General features: G+C 37.6%; 1 protein-coding gene across 1 annotated transcript; it reads left to right on the forward strand.

Moving 5' to 3' along the window:
• The first annotated feature begins 131 nt into the window (after nt 1-131).
• Nucleotides 132-19,688, forward strand: snx1a (sorting nexin 1a). The gene is made up of 15 exons (XM_042496859.2): nt 132-268; nt 4,026-4,995; nt 7,179-7,315; nt 7,613-7,688; nt 7,980-8,023; nt 8,301-8,442; nt 8,532-8,610; nt 9,751-9,826; nt 10,100-10,213; nt 11,267-11,360; nt 13,213-13,418; nt 13,612-13,755; nt 14,816-14,896; nt 14,991-15,062; nt 16,271-19,688. The coding sequence occupies exons 1-15, from the start codon at nt 140-142 to the stop codon at nt 16,319-16,321; spliced, it is 2,415 nt and encodes an 804-aa protein (XP_042352793.2). The 5' UTR covers nt 132-139; the 3' UTR covers nt 16,322-19,688.
• Nucleotides 19,689-21,425: the final 1,737 nt, after the last annotated feature.

The following is a 21,425-nucleotide window of genomic DNA, read 5'->3' on the forward strand; positions in this document are numbered from 1 at the left end:
TGGTGCTTTAGCTTTACACGAGCACCGGAGGAAACGTTAACCGCTAACGGAGACACATCTGTGCCGTGCGGAGCATAGCAGAGCAGGGCAGCCGCGGACGGTTGCCTCCCCTTGTGTGTGTGTTTTAAGAAGATTGAAGATGGCGACCAGCTCGGAGCGCAGTCCACCCCCGTTCCCCGACTCCGAGGACCAAGATGTACTAGACTCTGAAGAAGTGAGAGGCCGAGATAGTGATGAAGACGACGGGGAGGACCTCTTCCTCAGCGCAGTATGTGTGAACGTTGATTTCACGCTAAGCTAGCTTTGGCTAACTGGCATTAACTGCCGAAAGGCTGTTTAGCTAACGTCAGCAGAGAGAGCTAATGAGGCGCTTTTAGCAAAAGTTTTCTAAGGGTGTCGACTAACATTCAGCTTGTTTTAGCTTTAGCCTCGTTTTTAGAACAAACAAAATGATGTTGACACAAGCAACTGTCATGTCGGATAATGTTAACTTATACCGTTTACTCTAACTTAAACAAATCAAAGCAGTGTTGGGGGTTTTGGTGCAGAAAACCCACATATTTTCACCTTTACTGCTACTTTTAAACAGCTTGTGCTGATCTTTGACACTGTTGCAAAGGCCCGTTTTGGTATTGATTTCTTCCTGAATAAGTTGCAATGTGGAAAACTGGTTAGCTGTGATTTTATAAGGTCGATTAGGACTCTAAATCAGTTTAAATTCCCATTTGGTTAATGATATGTGGATGTTTTCTGTGCAGACTGACTGTAATTCACTCTTTAAGGCTAGCTCACACCCCAACCTGAAGGTATTCCTCTTCCAAATTTTGGGTGTGCAGACTTTTAGGCCATGCATAGGTAAAGCAAGCCTTATGTTAGCAGTCTGTACAGAATGAGGTCTGAGTGGTTTGACTTTGAAAGTTGACACAATTTCGGTTCCGTTATTCTCATTAATAAGTGGTTTAAAATTCACTCTCACTAATATTTTTTTGAATGAGGATTAAAAAGCTGGCTCGTGCAGCCTCCTGTCATGTGAGTGAGCTCTGGTCACATGGTCAGAACCCGGATGTTTTCCCACAGTCAAAGTTCAGAGCAGAGATTGGAAAGTTGCTGTCTTTGATTTTTTGAGTGCTGCATGGAAAACATTACTCAGCAAGATGTGGATGTTATGTCCAACAGAAGCTGTAGCTGAAGTAATGTTTGTTCGGGCACTGGTCATTAGGGGATTCAGAATTGCCTCATGCTTTTAAGTGATATGTTCAACAGTTCATTGTTGTGCAGTCTGGCCTTTAGGTTTTTTTTTGTTTGGTTGTTTTTGTTTTTGTTTTTTTTTACCATATGATACTATTTAAACAGTATTGCTCTGCCTTATGATTAGCAATTTCACCTAATAGGATAAGATATATCTACCTGAGAGGAGTTTCTAATGGTTTCTGTAGTGAGGGTAGCCTGAATATTATGCTGCTCACTATAACAATACAATTCAACTGCATGATGGCTTTGTGGATGTTTGGTTTTGTAATAATAGGTTGAAAATACATGCGTTTTGGATATAAAAACCATACAACTAGATGCCAGCTGACTGGATTATGCTGCAGGAAAAGTTTAAAGGAAACTACGCCCATTTTCAAAATTCATACATGTTATTCCTATGGTCTGAGACAGTCTGAAAATATTATTAAACATGGATGACTCTCGCACAAATCCAAAACTAGAGGGCTAAAATGCAAATTTGTGATGTCATGAAGTATTAAGTGTGGAGCTGCTCCGTTAACAATGAAGTTGTAAAGATTGTTTGTGTTTGCAGTGAGATCTGCACATAAATTCTAGTTTTCTATGGTGCACCTTCAGACTTCACAAGTGCCAGACTCAATTCTCTGTTTTTGGTCTTTGAGTGAGAGCAGCTTATGCTCATGAATATTTACTGAACCATGATAGACCCAGGAAATAACATATTTAAATTCTTTATTCAAGTATTGTTCCCCTTTTAAGAAGGTTTTATTGACATAATATAATTCAGCAGCTCCACAAACTACAGCCTCCAAAATGACGATAAATTTTAACCAAGACCTCTCTAAAAGTAAGAAAGTGAACATTAACAGTCTTTAGGAACATAGGATTTATTGCAGGACTGTTGTGTAGCTTTCTGCTAGGCGTACTTAATAAACTGACAGCCTTAGTGTATGGTGTTCTTTATGAGCTCTCACCTGAGAAAACTATTCCTGAAACATGATAAACAGTGTTAGCATGACATTGCTTTTCTTCTGTTACCAAGTACTTTTTCATTTCAAAGCAAAGCTTTTGTTATCAACGGCACACCCAGTAGCCTGGAATTAGATACAAGTGTTTTGTTGTTGCATTCTTCACATAAAGTGGATCCTCTAAAAGGGCTGTCTACGGGCTCATTTCAGAATCAAGTTGAATAAGACCATGTACATTAGTATGAAACAAACAGCTGACAGTTCATTAATAAAGTTAGTGTGACTTTAAATAGGGAACCACATTTACCATTTATATTATCTGCTATAGCTCATACTAAAACCACATTATGTCTTCTTTAATTCACATAAAATTTCATTAAAATCTTATAGAATTTATCAAAAATCGATTGACATAAAATTGCTGGCCAACTTTGTTTTTGAAAATGAATTTACAATTTTAGTCATTTGCAAAATAAAGACAAGAAGTAGAAAAATCAAAGTTTGCACACAAGATTATGCTCCTATAAATATTTAATGCAATATCCACCTCTCTCTCTTTTATTATTGCATGTCCAGCACCTAGTCTTTTGTCAACTTGATGCGCATGCTCTTGTAAAATTTTTGTCAATCATTTGCCAAGCAACATATTTTGGTTCCATATGTTCAGTTGTGAAGATTAGCTGTTTTATTCTGTCTAGTTTGATACTTTATTAAATAGCTTTAGGGTTAGAGCACTGAACATTGCGAGGACCCTCTTGGAATGCAAGGAATTATTGTTTTTCTGCCAAATGAATCACATTTTGGAGGTTGCAACATGCCCAAAAACTCATGAAACTTGGTACACAAGTCTGACCTGGCAAAAAATTACATATTTTGGTGGTTTTGGAAATGGGGTGTAGCAAAATGTCTCCACAGCGCCCCCTAACGTGTAGCCCCAATGGCTAGTTTTACCTACAATTATGAAATTTGTTACACTTATACATCATGCCCAGACATACAAAAAAGCCTCTTGGACCCATCCCCCCAAACCAAACAGGAAGTTGGCCATTTTGAATTTTGTGCTCATTTTTGGCAGTTTTTCCCCCTTGTACTTTTGCTAGCTTGTCCTACAGAATTAATCCGATCGGCTTCAAAGTTGGTGTGTCCACTCCTAACCCCTTTATGATGAAAACGTATCAAAGGTCTGCACAAAACTTCTGCAATTGAATTTTAATGTTTCGCCATAAAACAGGAAATAATTGTAACTTTGGTGTACATTGTCCAATCTGCCTGAAACCTCATAGGTTTTATTAGGGTCCCACCCTGAACTCTGTAATAGCTGTAATAGCGCCACCTACTGGCAACAGGAAGTCAGTGTTGACGGACAATTATCATTGGATTTACATGGTACTTACAATGATTTGGTCTTCAAATGATGTATATCAAGATTACATGGAATTGGTGTCCCCTCCACTGCCACCTAGTGGGCGCTGTTAGTACTGCGCCACGTGAAATAGCTCACTCCAGGATCCAAACTGTCTGCGAACATTATCCGACTTGTACAGAAATGAATAACCGCTTAAGCTGGAGTCCACCAGAACCCCCGACATACGTGGTTGTGCGAGGTCCCTTTCATCGCTGCTTGCAACTTTAATTGGATTTTGGACTTTTTGTCAGACAAAAAAACTGGAGGACATCACTTTGGGTTGAAGGAAATTGAGATGGGCTTTTTTTATTTAATTTTTTTGCTATTTCCTACTTGCATTGTATTTTATAGAATTGACAGATAATTGTTAGTTGTAGCATATTCAAATACTCTAAACATAAAATCTTTTTTCCCCTTACCAGAGCGACCCTCCGCTGACTGACGTGGACACCACACTGCCACCTGCCAATCAACCCAGTGCTGTTTTAACAAACCCTCCCACTAACATCATGGATGATCCCTTAATTGAGCCCATCAGCAGCCAAACAGAAAACAAACCAGCGAGCGAAGTCATAAGCGAACCCTCGGATGATTTTGTTGACCTGACAAACAACATAAGCGACTCTCCGGATGAAGCAGTCACAGCTGAAATTGCCATTACAGATGCAGCAAAAAACACAACTGAAGTCCCTCTAGATGAACCGTCAGATGATTTTGTTGACATATTTGGAAGTGAAACTGAAGCGCCGCGAGAGGAAGTTCTGAATGCGGATGTTACTGTTGAAGAAGTAACGGACAAAAGTGAAGTGACCAGTGGTGTAACAGATACACCTGGTGATGAGAAAACGGGAATTGATGATGAACAGGAAGCAAAAGAACCTTCCACTGATTCAATTATTGACCTCAGTGATGATCTTCCAGCCAGCGACACGCAACAGCCACTACCTGCCAGTGAAAAATTTGTTGACCCTTTGGTTGACATTCTTAGTGATGCGCCATCAGCTGCCGATGCCAAAATACCCAGCCGGGAAACAGTCGATCTGTTTGAAGACGAGGGGAGTGACTTGTTCACAGAATCACGGCAGAGTAAATCTGCCAAGCAGCCGCAGAAAAGCCTCTTCGGTGAGCCTGATGAGGATCTGTTCGGTGAGCCATTGGGTGCAACCTCAAAGAAAACCGTAAGCAAAGAGCAGAGGGACAAACCTGTCACAACCAAAGCTGCTAGTGATGTTAGCATCACGGGTGGACCTCTGCTGGAGACTAGTCCTGCAGAACCAGCTGATATCTTTACTGAGGAGGCTCTCACCACAGTGCCCATTGTCAAAACCACCAGCACTGTCAGCTCTAAGACAAATGGAGTCCACTCTGAAGAGGAGACCGATATATTTGCTGGTGGGTACACTTATTTTATTTTTTATCATGTAGTATTATCAGGATTTTAGGATAAGAGTATAGAGCAGAGATACTGCAACTTAGGGGTGGCAGGCCAAATCTTGGCCCCTGAAAGGGTGCCAAGTGCCCCCCCCCCAACCATTTTTCAATTCACAATAACAACAAAGTGATTCACACAGTGATAGTACGAGTTTTCTGTGATGACTTCTGAAGGATGGAGACACCTGTTGAAGCTTCAATCAGCACACGCTTAATATGAGTTAAAGTATAATTATACAACCATAATTACAGTTACACCAAACAAGTACAATAAATTAGTACAACGTAAATGAAGATGAGTACAATGACAAACTAAAACAAAGACTAGAAATGAGGACAAGCACAACAAAGTCGAGCACTCGGGTCAGCCCAGACAGAGAAAAGACTAAACGCAGACTAACTGACACAGAACATAGAAAGCTGGCTGACCCCGATCACATAGAAAGGCCGTAGTATTTATACAATGCTGTGATGTAGATGATAGGTATCAATTACTAACAAGTCAGGTACTAGACTTCTTTTAAGGAATGAGGCATATATTTGTGTTGCTAGATTTACTGGCACTGGTCCAGCTCAGGTATCCATGGTCAACTTGCAGGCACTAAGACTTCACTATATATGGACAGGTATTTACCTGAGGTAGACATAGAGTCTTCAACTAACTAAAAGTACATACTAACACACAGGGAACTGTTTATGTACTTTTAGTATACATAAGGTGCCAGAGTGCATAAAACAGTATCAAAATAAAGCTTGTTTATCAGAAAATCCTAGAAATGTCCTGAAATCCAAGAAATGTCATAAAATCCTAGAAATGTCCTTAATTCCTAGAAACTTCCTAAAATCTGAGAAACCTTCTAAAATCCCCAAAACGTCTTCAAATCCAAAAAACGTTCTAAAATCCTACAAACATTATAAAATATGCTGAAAGTACCAAAAGTACTTATGCAGAATGAACTATTATGTATTTTATTTTATTTGTATTTTTACAAAAAAAACCAAAACAAACACACATGGAAATGTTTAGTTTCAATAAGCAATTCATTGGAAGTAAAAACAACCAAAGCCAGCTACAATTTAAAAACACCAGATGGTCATATTATTGCCTTTCAGTGTGTTCTTTACTTTTCAGTGTTTATTTTTCAGAGGTATGTTTGCCTTAGTTAGATAGGGGACAGTAGAAAACTTACAGGAAATTAAGGGAAACGGACTGAGGATGCCAAGCAACAAAGGTTAAGAGGCAGACTCAAACCAGAGATTCATTTCATGGCCAGCGTCTTCCATTTCGTGGAACTTTGCAATTTTATGACATTGTCAGTTACGCAATGGACAGTTTAAAATACAAGAAACACTGTCTATGCAGAAGCATGCCGAATGCAGATGTGTTATTCTCCTTTCAAAAGCTGGTATGTACAAAACCCAATGCGACAGGACCTGTAACAGTCTGGTCAGAGATTCAGGTGTGTTATGCTCAGCCACAATCAGAGAAAAGAAACTGGTGATTATCTTGATAATTGAATAGTAATTTTAGCATTTTTTAAAGCAAAAAAGCCAAACATTTTGCTGATTTTGTGCTTTTTCAGTTTGAGATTTTGATGCTTTTCTTTGTCATACATGAGGACAAACTAAATAGCTTTGGATTTGTGGACTCTTGATCAGATAAAACATAACATTTGGAGGCAAAAACAATTAGTTGAGATATCAAGAAATATTGGGCAGATTAACTGATAATAAAAATAATTGTAAGTTGCAGCCCTACTTGTAACCTTACTTCTTTTTAGCCTAAGAGCTTTATCCAGCCTTTTTTCATATGCAGTTGTACTCCCCAAAACCTGCACAGACATTGGTTTGTACCCATGGTGGAGGTCCTCCTAAAAGCTGTTCAAATTAAGCACTTGTGACCAGAGTTTAAAACACTGGCCAACCTGGAATTGAACTGTATTAAACTAGAGGCTGGAAGCAAAAAAAAAATAAAAAAAAATATGTAGGTAATCAGAATCCATGTCTGTGCATAAACTTTTTTATTTCTTTGTGTCAGACAGTCCAGGACAAAAAGTAGATAACAGACATCTCTCAACACGATTACATTCAGCATATGATGGCTCATTCTGGTCTCTTTTATGTTTCTTTTTCCTCTCTAACAGAAGCCACAGTCGAGCTCTCCCTCGACAGTCCACGGGACGAGAGAAAGAAAGATGTGACAGCCAAGCCGTCTGTGTCCGCCCCCTCTCTGTCAGCAGCTGCCAACCTGGCCAAGCCACAGTCTGCTGCCTTGGAGGAGGTACACACATATCTAATCCCAGAGTGAAAGTCCCAGTGTGACCGCAACAAAGTAATGACAGAAAACTGCTCAAGTTTGGGGAGCTTTCTGAAATATCGAAGTTGTGGGAAGAGTTAGTTGGTTGTTCAATTTGCGTTTTGCTTGACTAATTTAACACATACCAGAGCAAACATTTTAAAAATCCTTGAACTAAATCTCACAAAAAAATCCCAACTCTGCTGTGAGAAAAATAATTCAGACCATAGAGTGAAAGTGTTTGGTGACAGTGATTCACTTTCTGATCATTCTTTTTTTCAGCTTGAAGAAGAGGAAGAGGAAGAGCAGGAAGACAAATTTGAGATTGCCATTTCCGTTAAAGACCCTGAAAAAATTGGTGGGACTTAATATTGTATTCTTTTTAAGTACAGGATGGATTTTGGTGCATTTAGTCTATTGCACTAAAACAGGATGTGCCTGTTAAAACATAAAGCAAGCCAATGTTATTCTGAGTTGCTCGAGTCCTTAATTTGATCTTTTCAAACTTGTGAAAAAGACAAGGACATAAAAAGGGAAAAAAGTGATAAATTACCATAAAATAGATACACACGTGCAGCGTCACCTTGAGTAACAAATATTTATATCGGTACAAACTTTAATTCTTTTTTTTTTTTTCCCTTTTTTTTAGGGGATGGGATGAATGCTTACATGGCCTACAAAGTAACCACACAGGTAAAAATGTGTCAATATACAGCATTTCCCTCGATCTGAGGCTGGTCATCTTTAATGCAGAGGACATTAGCACCGTTATTCATCTGATATGTTGTAACAGTGTGCCAAGAGAGGAAATGCTGGTCAGCGTATTGTAGCAGAAACGCCCTTGCACTGGTCTTGAAGGACAAACATAGATTACATCAGAATCCTGTAGTAATGATTCACCAGATTTAGCCTGTAAAGTGCATCAAATCCAAAAACATAAGTCAAAATAAGTATTTGAACTCTATTTCAGACCCAACTGCCTATGTTTCGCAACAAGACATTTACAGTTAGGCGACGCTTCAGTGACTTCCTCGGCCTCTACGAGAAGCTTTCTGAAAAACATGGACCAAATGGATACATTGTGCCCCCGCCACCAGAGAAGAGCATCCTGGGTAGGCTGACTGATTTTACTGTTTTATCTGATGCTTTAACTTTAAATCTCATCTCAATCAGCTGTAAGAAATGATACTGTCTTGCACAGGTATGACAAAGGTGAAGGTGGGAAAGGAAGATTCCTCATCTGCAGACTTTGTTGAGAGAAGAAGAGGTGCTCTGGAGAGGTAAGAGAGAAGCATGAAATTTAAGCTGCTTTAGAGCAATTTACTTCCAAAAATCCTAGTACTCTTAGCTGTTCTAGTCTGACTCAGTGGCTGTACTGATATTTGTGTGCCACCGTTTTCAAAATCCCCTTTTCTACTGTAAACAAGAACAACCACCTCCTCTCGAACAACTTATACACTGAAAACGGCAAGTTTTGACAAAGATTTGGATTGTGCAGTACACCATGCATTTTGAAGATCTACAGCAAATGAAGCGACTCATGAGCGCACCTCGGAAAAAGCTTCAGAGTTAATTTGCTACATCTTTCAACTCTGGCAGCAGCATCTGTCAGTGACATTGATTTCAATAATGTACTGCACCATTCATCTTTATGCTTCTGCAATATCATTAAAATAATGTTCCTTAAAAGCCCTGGACAGCCAACAAATTGTCTGTTTTAACAGGTTCAGTGAGCTTTTCCAAAACTTAAGAAGAGTCAGACTTCACTTCTAGCACTCTCATTATCAAATTATGTCTTTTATGAGTAAAACTTGAATCACACAGTCAACACACTCTACATCCACTACTGGATTTTTCGGCTAGGTATAGCTGCTTCTGGATCCACCCACCAGATACATTTCCACTACTTTCCAACCATATGTACACATCAATCCGTGATCAGCCCCCTTTTCCCCCCGGTCCAGAAATGTAAGCCCTGAAGAAAATGCTGTGTTAGCATTTAGCTACCGTTGAATTGTTCAGTTAAAGAGAGGTGGTTAGTGTTAGAGTAAGGGTTACATCTTGTTACTTATAAGGCAAATCAAGTCTTACTATATCATAGTTTATAAAGTGGACTATTGCTACGTTTTACCTTATATATTCACTACAGTGTCACGTTGTAGGATGGTCAAAATAACTGTTGTTGGTGGTTTTATCTGGTGCTAGTGGTCAGCGCGCCAGATGATTGCAGTTGGTTTAAGGAAATGCAAACAACCCAGAGCATTTTCCCCATTTTAGCAGAGTGATAATAAATGCTCCCGGAGCTTTCTTTAGCGCAGACACAGCACTGTGTAGATAGGTCAGGCTACACGAGACTATAGCAGTTATGTTGCCTTGCCGATAGAAAGCGTGAAAGTGAGTCTTTTTTCTCCATTCGACAGGTATCTCCAGAGGGTGGTAAATCACCCGTCACTTCTCCAGGATCCTGATGTCAGAGAGTTCCTGGAGAGAGAGGAAGTAAGCAGAATTGACTTTGGAGATCCTCTTGGCTTTTTATAAGATAAACATTTATTATGAATTTATTACTGTACTCTTTTAAAACCATAGAACTGCACAACTTGAGCACATTATAATTCTCTGATATCTAATCTGTGTTTGCATGTATACATTTGTGTTTTATTCCTCTGCCATTTACTTCTACTTGATTCCTTTGTATCTGATGTTATAGTATGTTTTTCAGAGTGCAGTGTGATGATGGCTGAACTGTAATGTGTGTGTGTGTTTCCACAGTTGCCTAGAGCAGTGAGCACCCAGGCCCTGAGCGGCGCCGGCTTCCTGAAGATGATCAACAAAGCAACAGACGCTGTCAGTAAAATGACCATCAAGATGAATGAGTCAGATGTGGTGAGTTAAGTGTAAATGGACACTCTTGCTGCATCAGGGCTTCTCAAGAATGAAAACCGTTGTGAAAAGCAGATGATTTTTGCAATGAGGAAATCTGCATTTTCCAGTAAAAAGCAGAACATTTCAAGCTCTCAGTTGAAGGCCGATGACATGCTCGGGTTGAAGCACTAAAAGGCACAGGGCACAAAACATAGGTACTATTTTTGCAGAGTGGCTTAACATTTGTCAGGTCATTAGTCTGTTGTCTGATTTTATTTGTTTATTTTTTTATGATTAATCTGAATTAGTTCTGAGGAGAATTTGCACATTTTTGCTCTGTTATGGCACAGTATTTATGATAAGCTGAGATGATCAGACAGATTAGGAAACACATTTGTTTTGGAAATTGACCTGGTGGTATTGATAAAACCCTTTATTTCCCCTTTTTTTGTTTCTGTGGTGCAAGATAACGTTTGGCAACGTGTATATTTAGAAGATGGCAGCATAGTTTACTAAATACTGTAGATGAGGCAGCCAGTCATGCAGATCAAAGACCTTGTTTGTCAGGAGTTGTTGTACAAAGAAACAGTGACACTTAATTCCTCTTGATCTGAGCTCAAAGTACCACACACATGCATTCACTGAGCTTATTTAAATATTTATGTGAGGGTTTATTCCAGCTGAAAGTGCATTAAGCTGCACTGAATTGTAAGTGTGTTCTAAGCTTACCACTTTTCTCTGAAAGCACCAAAGAGTCATAATTTGAATCCATGTTGAATCAAGGTCCTTGTATAGATCTAAAAGTCTGGGAAAGTATTAAAATTGAATTGGATTTCTATGACTGATTTACCTTTATGACTCATTTATGGTGCTTAAGTTACCATAAAAAAATGTGGAAAAATATCAAAGTTCAGTCATCATATAAATATGATTCATGATCTGGTTGTTGATCCAGTGCGACCTGTGTGCTTCATCCTCGATAATGTGGCTTCGTAAATCATAGAGATCAGCCTTTATGGCTCAACAGAGAGTGGCCTTGATGTTTGAATTTATCTTTAGTGTTTTTGTCCACAGTGGTTTGAAGAGAAGCTGCAGGAAGTGGAGTCTGCAGACCAGCAGTTCAGGAAGCTCCACGCGCTGGTCGAATCTCTGGTTGTCCACAGGAAAGGTTAGTCTCTCACTTCCAACCACTAAAAGATTTAATTAGTGTCCTAAGCTGATTACTTGGGGTTGGGGATAACTTTGACACAAAGTTGTCATGGTGACACTCATAATGAGATCAGGTGTCCCCGTAATGTCCTTCACCATGACACGAACTGGTGTCAGTAACTAGACCAGTATGGGAATGTTTTAGAGATGCATTATACACATTTTGAGCAGACATATTACCAATGTAATTTTGGGGCTGTAGTCAACCAAAGAAATTCTGGCTGGGCTGAAACTGTTTTTACGCTTCAACCAATAGATCGGTCGATAAGGGGGAAAAAATGTGCACATTATCTCTAGATTAACTGAATCGCCATATTGCGCTGAGTGCACTCTACCTGGTTGCTCTGTGTCCACCAGTTTTGGTTTTTTTTCTGCGTCAGGGCTCGACATTGACGTTAGCTTAGGTCAAGTAAACTCTGTATTCAGGCAAGTGGAAAGCCTCGAGTGAAAAAAACACCTTACCTCCAGTGTAAAATGATTTGAAAATAGGCTGCGCACTGTAACATTTGAACATTTGAGCTGCCACACGAGTCCGTCTCACCACCAAGTGTTGAATAGAACTGATGAGAAAAATCTGACAGACTGGGCACTATAGAAGTTAACTCAGGAGCTGGTGATGTCATATACAAATAATGTTACTAGTAACTAATATTTTTTGTAGTGGTGCATGTGAGAGAGAGACTTACTATTTCTAGCCCAGAAGCTGACGATAGCCATCCAGCAAGGGCTCTGGTGAAATGCAGTCTTGAACTGCAGTTTTTCTTTTGAAACGTAGTAAAATGAATCAATAGTGATAAATCTGACACTGAATGTCTTCTGTGATTATTTATCCATTTTGCAATTGGAAAATGAGAGTTTAAAATTGGTTAACTTTGGGTGAAACACTGCGCTTGTCACTGTCAACAGCTGTCCAATCACATTAGAGAAAAGGCGAGACAAAGACCAACCGTCACAGAGGACATTTACAAGTGCAGAACAATATTAAGTGTCGTTTATCAACTGGGAAATAACATGCTTTGGTGGACACATGGCCTTATTAAAGGAACACCAGCGACTGTCCTACCTGAGAATTTGGTTAAGAGCATATCAACCAGTCGTCCAGAAGTTTGCAGCTCGAGTTGAGTTTATGTATCAGTTGGCTGTTGATGTTTTTAGGGTGTTTTTTTTTCACCCCTGAAGTTTGGTTCATTTGGTATGGAGCAGAGGAAAAAACATGATACATTGTTGAATTCAGTTCTGGTACGCTGTCTGTTCACTCTGAGTTTTTTCTAATGAGCCAACAAGAGTAAACATGAAGTTTTACAGACCGACGATGAGCAGATGGATTTATTAGTTTAGCTTTTCAAAACATGCTAAAATTACATGTTAATATAAAATCTTGTGGTTGGTTCATATGCTTTCACACCACAAATGAACCGTGCCAAGATATGTTTGGAAGCGGACTGGTGCCCACCTTTTCAAGCAGTCTTGCTTAAGTCATTTGGTCAGCATCAGGATTTGATTGACAGCCTCTAGAACAGCCCCAAAGCACTGTACTGTCAAACAGACCTGAGTTTGTTTTAACCAAACCAAACAGGTTGGTTGTAAAAGCATCCTTATATTTTTTTGTACAACTCTACCTCCCTTAAAACCTGTTAAATCATTTTTCAAGATAACTCTTAATGAGCTCCATAGAAAGTGTTACTTTTAAACAAAGCTCTGCCAAGACAGTGGTTGCTGATGATCACTTATTTGTTTTTCGTGTTTCCTCTTAAGTACATGGTGGAAAATGCCTGTTTTAGATTAATGTTTGGCGCTGTCTTTTCCTCCAGAGCTGTCGTTGAACACGGCCAGCTTTGCCAAAAGCACGGCCATGCTGGGCAGCGCAGAGGACAACACCGCTCTGTCCAGAGCTCTCTCTCAGCTGGCAGAGGTGGAGGACAAGATGGAGCAGTTGCACCAGGAACAGGCTGCAAACGACACCTTCTGCTTTGCAGAACTCATGGCCGATTACATCCGCCTGCTTGGAGCCGTGAGGGTACTGAGAAAATTTGTTCAACTCATTTCTGTGTGTCTGGAGAAGCATTGATTTCTCAAAGAGCTTTTCAATAACCCACAATGTTAAAGTAGCTAAAACACTTTCACCTGTTCTGAGAAAGGCCCTCAGCTACATGCTTAAGTAAATACCCAAAAATAAACATGGAAATGATCTGTGTGTGTGTGACCTGCAGGGGTCGTTTGATCACCGGATGAAGGCGTGGCAGCGTTGGCAGGATGCTCAGGGTGTGCTGCAGAAGAAGAGGGAGACTGAGGCCAAACTGCTGTGGGCCAACAAGCCCGACAAACTGCAGCTGGCCAAAGAGGAGATCGCTGAGGTACAACACAGGCCAAAATCAACACAGTGAAAATAACTTGTGTTTTTTTCTTCAAAGATTGAGAACAATGTGTGAGTCATGAATGAGCCTCTTGAAAAGCCCTCATATTGTTCTTGTATCATTGTGTTCCTATCATCAGAAACAGGAAGCACAGGGAATCTAATTGAGTTCAATTTGATTTTAATCTCCTCATTTTTTTTGCTCTTAACTTTGTTATTGTCACGATACAGTAGAGCATATATATTAGGTTTTGCTTTTCTGTCCACTTCCATAAAATACCAAAATACCATATTGTTTATTTATTTTGTCCTGGATTAAATAGGGAATATTTTAAAGTTTTTTTCCTATGTACAAAAGCTGTCTGACAAGGCTGTTTTTAAACAATATAAGAATGCATCACATAACACAAAAAAGAAAATGAGAACTTCTAGTCAAGTCAAGTCAATTTTATTTATAAAGTCCATTATCACAAACAGACACATACAGTTTGCCTCAGAGGGTTTACAGCATATGACATCCCTCTGTCCTTAGACCCCACATCGCCTAAGGAAAAACTCCCCAAAAAAACGGGGGGGAAAAAATGGTAGAAACCTCAGGAAAAGCGGCTGAGGAGGGATCCCACTTCCAGGACAAACAGATTCTTCAGTTAATGTCTTAATGAATTATACAGAGGTTAAATTGCAAAAGATCAATAAAATAAAAGTTTGAAGTGATGAGAAATATTCACAGCAAGTCACAATTTTGGACTTTCAAAGTAAGCTTTTTGAGACATTAATTTGAGATTGTGAAAAATAGTTCAATAAGTCATAATTATCACAAAATCAATAACAATCTCATCACTTTTAACTGAGTTTTCTAGTCATAAGTATTAGATACTAAGACATATTTTTATCTCATTGTTATAGTTCTGACTTAGAAAGTAGTTTGAACTTTTTATGACTGACCTTACATATTTGTATTTTTTGTTAGCATTGGTTATCATATCTCTTTTTGTAATATCCTGACATGATAAAGTTTCTATACTACAGGTCTCTGAACTTCCATTCTTCTTTGTTGACAGTGGGAGGCCAAAGTGACGCAGTATGAGAGAGACTTTGAAAGAGTTTCTGCTACTGTCCGCAAGGAAGTCGTCCGCTTTGAGGTATGTTTGTCCTTTCGCCTCACTTACTGTACAGCTGAAAATGTTCCTTAATAGTGATGGATGATTTCTATTTTCCTGTTTTTTAATTATACAGAAAGAAAAAGCTAGGAACTGTAAAAGAGAGATTATTAACTACTTGGAGTGTCTGCTTCAGTCTCAGCAACAGGTAAATGTCTATCATCTAACATGAGTATTCAACATTTCCATATCAAATATTTCTCTCGTCAACCAGTCAGTGTATATGTCGAGAGACTTTTTCAGCTGCATTCTTATTATGTCCTTATTTTGCACTCTCTTGTCACTAAATCATGTTTTATGTATATTGAAAGGATTTGAAGCTGGTGATCTTATTTAGAAAGGCTTTATGTGTGCAGTGCTACAATAAGTGTAATGTAAGATAAATTATCCTTATTATAAGTAGCAGTGCTTAAAGTGCTTGTAAAGAAATGTGTAATTAAAGGTGGTATCGACAAAAATCTGGAAAGGGAGAAAAAAAGGCAGAATTCGATTTAAAAAAACTTCCTCCTGCAGCTTTCCCCGCTCTGTCCTGTGCTCCTCCCACCCGACGACCAGTGCACTGCTTGTATCTGTACGCGCTCCATTGATTTATTTAATCGTATATCATTCTACAGTCGCAACCTGGACATTCACTCAGCCCTTTTTTGCCTTGCTTTCCAATTTCTGTTTATCAGACCACAAATTCACTTTCACTAAAGGATCGTGCATCTGCACTTGTAGAACAGCCATGGGAATGCCCTTTATCTGAAATAACCTAGATAGATAGATAGATAGATAGATAGATAGATAGATAGATAGATAGATAGATAGATAGATAGATAGATAGATAGATAGATAGATAGATAGATAGATAGATAGATAGATAGATAGATAGATAGATAGATAGATAGGTACTTTATTGATCCCGGGGGAAATTTAAGTAACCAGCAGCATATTAAACATACAGAATAGAATATAACCTGTGATTGGCCAAAGTCCCCGTTATGGGCTAAATTTTCTAAAGCTTGAAAACAGAGCCAAAAGAAGGTGCACAAGTCTAGTTTTTACTTGGACAACTTGATATACAATAAGCGCAAAGGTTATTGTGGAATTTCTTTCCCCCAATTTAGCCAAAATTCAACTGCCTACCCCAGCTTTAAATACCACATTAAAAAAGCACTGACAAAGTTTTAAGAGCCCAAAGTTAAGTCTTCAAATTGCTCGTTTATCCAACAAACAGTCCAAACCCCCCAAATGTTTCATTCCGATGATGTAAAACAAAAAAGCTAGGAAAGATGCATCTTCTATGAATCCTAAGGTTTAACAAGTTCCTGTCTGTTGATACTGACTGACACGTGTTTCTTTTTTGTCCCGCAGCTCATAAAGTACTGGGAGGCTTTCTTACCAGAAGCAAAAGCAATTGCCTAATCCTCGAGCACCAGCCTTTTGGATGACAAAACAGGCTGCCTTTTTCTTATACACTTTACCTCTTGCCTTTAAACCAAGGAAAATGCGCGCATTGTAAAGGGAGAAACAATCAACCTGTTTTTTTAATCACCTTTAACATATAGCTCTGTACTCTATTGTATTAATAATTGTATATTTTCATTTAACCTTCCACAAATATTTTCTTATTAGATGAAAAGAGTTTTGCATATACAAAGATATGGACACACGAAAAAGAGAATAGATGAATGATTCCATTAATATTCTCAAGAGAAGGGAAACGAACAGAGTCCGTTGTTCTCAGGATTTTCTCCCTCATGCGATCAGGAGCTCTCTCACATCAGCAGTGGTTACTTGTTTACAGCACGGCTGCTCTCTCATCAAATATTTCTGGGGACCCAGATGACGAAAGTGGCCAAGAGTCTCAGTCTGTTTCTTCTTTTTAATGACTCAAAGGGATTAAAAAAAAAAAGGTAAATAAGAACTATGAGCACTTCCACCAGGTGGATAAAGTACTTTAGTACAGCCATGTTTATTTTGTTTTTCTTTCAGTTTTAAAATACTATTGTTGCTGAGGGGAGGAGGGCAGGACATTGAGAGGCATTAGATTAGCAGCGTCTACAGCCGTGGTCAAGGGTTGCGTTGTAGGTCAAGCTTTTGAGTTTAATGTTATAGATTTCAATCATAATGCAAACTTTACTCTTATAACTACACATGTCTGTGCCTTTTGAGTCAGAGTGGTGTTTTTGGTATAATGGAGTTTGGGAGAAAGTTGTACACAGTGGTAGGCAGTGCAGATACTTATTAACAGTTACTTCCACAACAGCCATAATGATGTGAGTGTCAGTGCTGAGGTCAAAGAGCAACACTTTTCATGTTAAAAGGAACACTTTATCCCCCCAAAATGTCCATTTGCATATTATTTACTAACTCCTTTTTATGTTGAATTTATGAAGAAAAGTTTTTTTTCTCACCTCCACTATGAACAAAGAATCCAATAACGGAGAAAATTCCTGACGAATTGAAGTCATAGGGGTCCGTGTTCAACAACAGTAAATTACATTAACACATCTTTGATTAAGCTTTTAGACAACTCATGCACTTTAATTAAAGTGTCATTGGTCCAGTTGTATGCTCAGTACGTCCCAAATGCACGCATCTTCACTAAAAACTGTAGTATTTAGAAGTGAATAAAAAGTGCTGCTTACTTCAAAGCCAGATTTGTTACTTTGATGGATCTGAATGAACCCTTTTAAACACCAAAGTCACACAATAAAACAAACAAACTGATGGAGGCAGTGGTAGACAGCCCCTCTTGTGTTCAGTGTCGATGAAATCTGGCTTTGGAGAGATCATAGTTAAGTTTCACTTTTAGTTCAGTTCCCTTTCAGCAAGGTCTGTCTGTTTGGTAAGTCCTGAGCAAATGTCTGGACAAATGAGACTTGGATTTTACTGCACGAGTTGTGCGAGAGTTTGTAAACAGATGTTTTGATATAGTTATACTTTTGTTGAGGGTGACCCCCCGTGACTCGAATTCATCAAGAATTTTCTCTATTTTTGGATCCTTGGTTCACCACGCAGGCATGGGTGAAAAACAGTTTTCTTCACAAATTCAAAGTAACAGGGTGAGTAATTGATAAACAAATAGGCTTTTAGGGGTTGAAGTTTTCCCTCAAGCCCATTTACTACAAATTAAGCATTTTTTCCATTCGATATTCTTGCTCATTAATACAATTATTTTTTTCCTACTTTCCAGTCGGTCTATGGGTTGTATGAAGCTCAACCTGCACCCAGTTATAACAGGTAATCCTCACAGTGAACATCATGTTCAAGTCTGCTTTTGTCAACATTTTTGCGTCATTGTTGTGCGGTATTATAGTACAGGAGGAGACAGTTAACACTATTTTTAAGGAATTAAGAAGTTTTAAGTATCTCCGAGTAAATTTTCATGCTGCAGTCGTAGAATGAATGCAAAGCTGGAAACCAAAGGCTGCCTGAATTGTTCAGTCTATAAAATGACACAGAATAATGCCAAAGGTTTCCCAGAGTCTATAACATCTAGAAATAGCTCAACCCATTACATTTTTTAAGGTACCTTGCAAAGTTTTTGGCCAGAAATAGTGTTATGGAGCAGTGTTTAAAGCGTAGGTTAGTATGATGTCTCACTGGTGATGGGATTTAGAGTCCTGCTGATGGTTTTCCACTTTTTTTGCTGATCAGTAGCTGCTAACTGCTAGCTAGTGAGCAATATAGATTCCAAATTCTTTGGTAATATGTTTCATGTGGAAAAAACAACATATCAGCATATTAGTTAGACCTGTAAGAAATACAATGCAGTTAATGTAACACAACATTGTTACAAAACATCCACCTGGTACAATTATATAAAACAGAAAAAAAATTAATAAGACAGGATACCTTTAATTTACAATGATATAAAGCTTTTTTTTTTTTTTTCAAAATGTGCTGTTCTCACATTTGAGGAAATGAAACCAGATGGGTAGTTTTGGATGAGCAGTTGCAGTTGATTATCAGAATTTGGGGGAATTTATTGTCTTTTGATTGGCTAATAATTTCACTGAATAATACTGTGCGTGATTTCTAGTAAATGGGCAACAACATGCAACAAAATGACTGTTCATGCTGAGTTGTCGGCTCCGGATTAATGTCAAATACTAAACATACTGATGTCATAATGAATTTAATGCTTTCCTGAAGCCTCAGTCTGCAGTTTGACAAGTTGCGTTTAACATCAAACAGAAACAAACCTGTAACATGTGACACTGCTGCCATCTTTTGATTACAGCTTTAATTTCACATTTGTGCACACTTAAATTTGAGGCTGTGTAGTATCGTGTTACACTGTATAATTTGTTGTCATTTCTTAACTTGCAGACATTTCTTTGCACAGTTTTTAAACAAAACAAACATTTTTTTGACGATTAGATGCACGCTTGTTTTCAACCGTTGTTAGACAGCACTCTAATAAAATTGGTTGATAGTGCAGCCTCATACTGTATGTCATCAATGTGCAGAGCAATGTCAGCACTTCGTCATAGAAATTTCTTGTAAAACAAATCAAAAGTTGCACTGTTTACACTTGGAAATGTATTTAAAAACTTAAGCCTTCAGTGTCTTAATTCTCTACGTGGGTTGTTTTCTTTGCTTTATATTAAGTACTTAAAAGAGCTGTATAATATTGATAGTATAATATAGTATACTTGAGTATAGTATGCTATGTAAAGAAATCGTTGAAAAAATGTCGAACTGTAATATCTCACATAAAAGTCATCAGAAAATCATAGAAATTTCATATTACGGTGTGTTATAAAAAAAATTATTTTCAAAAGTTCCTTAAAACTGTGTGTGTGTGTGGGGGGGCGAGTCAATGTACTATGTTGTCAAAAATCATTTTCATTGATCATTGAAAATCATTGAAAAATTCCTTAAAAATTTCTTAGCATAGTGTGCCATCAATCATGAAAAAAGTTCCAATGTAATTAAGGGGAAAAAGTCATAGTATGTATCATCAAAAAGCATGAAAAAAGTCTTACTTTTGGTTGTCATCAAAACTAATGAAAAAACATCTTAGTACAGTATCCCATAAAATCAAGGGAGAAAATTATAATATAGTATTTTATCTAAAATTATTTTTTTAAAAATCATAGTATAACATGTCAAAGTGAACTTATTTTTAAAAAAAAATCACAGTACAGTGAATCATGAAAAACATCGTGATTGTATGCCACCAAAAATCATGAAAAATGTCGTGGAGTGTTGTCAAAATCATGAAAACATCTCATGGTATAGTGTGCCATAAAAAATTATTTAAAAAATGTCTGAGAAGATGTCATCAAAAATCATAAAAAAGAATCATTAAGAATCGTATGTCATCCTAATTCATGCTATAGTGTATCATCAAATGATGTCATAGTATAATATGCTGTTAAAAAACATGGAAAAACATCATAGCATAATATGTTGTCAAAAACAAGAAAAATGTCATAAAATGTCATTTAAAATAAAGAAAAACCTTACAGTACAAATTGTTGAAAAAATTTTTTTTAAAAAAGGAGATTTATTGTGTGTCATCATTCATCAATAAACTCCTTGCTATATAATTTATTAAAAAATAATAACAAACCTCAAAGCAAAACATGTCAAAAGTCCTGAAAAAATATTCATAGTGTACTGTCAACAGAAAAAGGCATAGTATAGCATGTTATTGCAAAATTGGCAAAATGTCAGTTGGTAGGTCAGTTAAAAATCATGAGAAAAAATCACAAGTTGTCTTCAAAAATCATTAGAATATATGAAATAATATGCCCTGAATAGTCTCAGAAAAAGGGCAGAGAATAGTATATCATCAAGAATCAAGTAGAAAAGTCAAGGTATGACACGCTGTGGGATGTCATGAAAGAATATTTCATTAACATCAAAAATTATGAAAAAAGACACAGTATACTACTATGTCATGGAAGATCTTGAAAAATGTAATAATATAGAAAGTTCTCAAAAATGAAAATTATGTTGTTGAAAATCATTAATACATGTTACACTATTGCATTTTCAGTCTTTTTTTCAACATGCTAAATCATGACATTTTTGTCATTTTTGGAACTTTGTTTCCACTTTGTTCACTATAACAGGTGTCTACAAGCTATAATAAGTAGTTTTTAGCCATTTTTGGGACATGTCAAAATTTGACATTTTTGCCATAGTATAGTATGCGATTTTTCGTCATTTTTTCAACATGCTAAATTATGATGTTTTTGGCCTTTTTTGGCTTTTGTTTCCACTTTGTTTACTATAACAGGTGTCTACAAGCTATAATAAGTAGTTTTTAGCCATTTTTGGGACATGTCAAATTTTGACATTTTTGCCATAGTATAGTATGCGATTTTTCGTCATTTTTTCAAAATGCTCAATTATGATGTTTTTGGCCTTTTTTGGCCATTATTTCCACTTTGTTTACTATAACAGGTGTCTACAAGCTATAATAAGTAGTTTTTAGCCATTTTTGGGACATGTCAAATTTTCAAATTTTTGCCATAGTATAGTATGCGATTTTTCGTCATTTTTTCAA

The sequence above is a fragment of the Plectropomus leopardus genome, chromosome 7 (assembly GCF_026936395.1).
Source record: "Plectropomus leopardus strain MGB_pleo_1.0 chromosome 7, ASM2693639v1, whole genome shotgun sequence".
Taxonomy (NCBI): domain Eukaryota; kingdom Metazoa; phylum Chordata; class Actinopteri; order Perciformes; family Serranidae; genus Plectropomus; species Plectropomus leopardus.

What these genes read in the sequence shown, in the direction of transcription:
- snx1a (XM_042496859.2), top strand. Translation starts at nt 140, where the DNA reads ATGGCGACCAGCTCGGAGCGCAGTCCACCCCCGTTCCCCGACTCCGAG. An exon ending in AGTCTGCTGCCTTGGAGGAG is followed by an intron (nt 7,316 to 7,612) that starts GTACACACATAT and finishes TCTTTTTTTCAG; the next exon opens with CTTGAAGAAGAGGAAGAGGA. An exon ending in AGATGAATGAGTCAGATGTG is followed by an intron (nt 10,214 to 11,266) that starts GTGAGTTAAGTG and finishes TTTTGTCCACAG; the next exon opens with TGGTTTGAAGAGAAGCTGCA.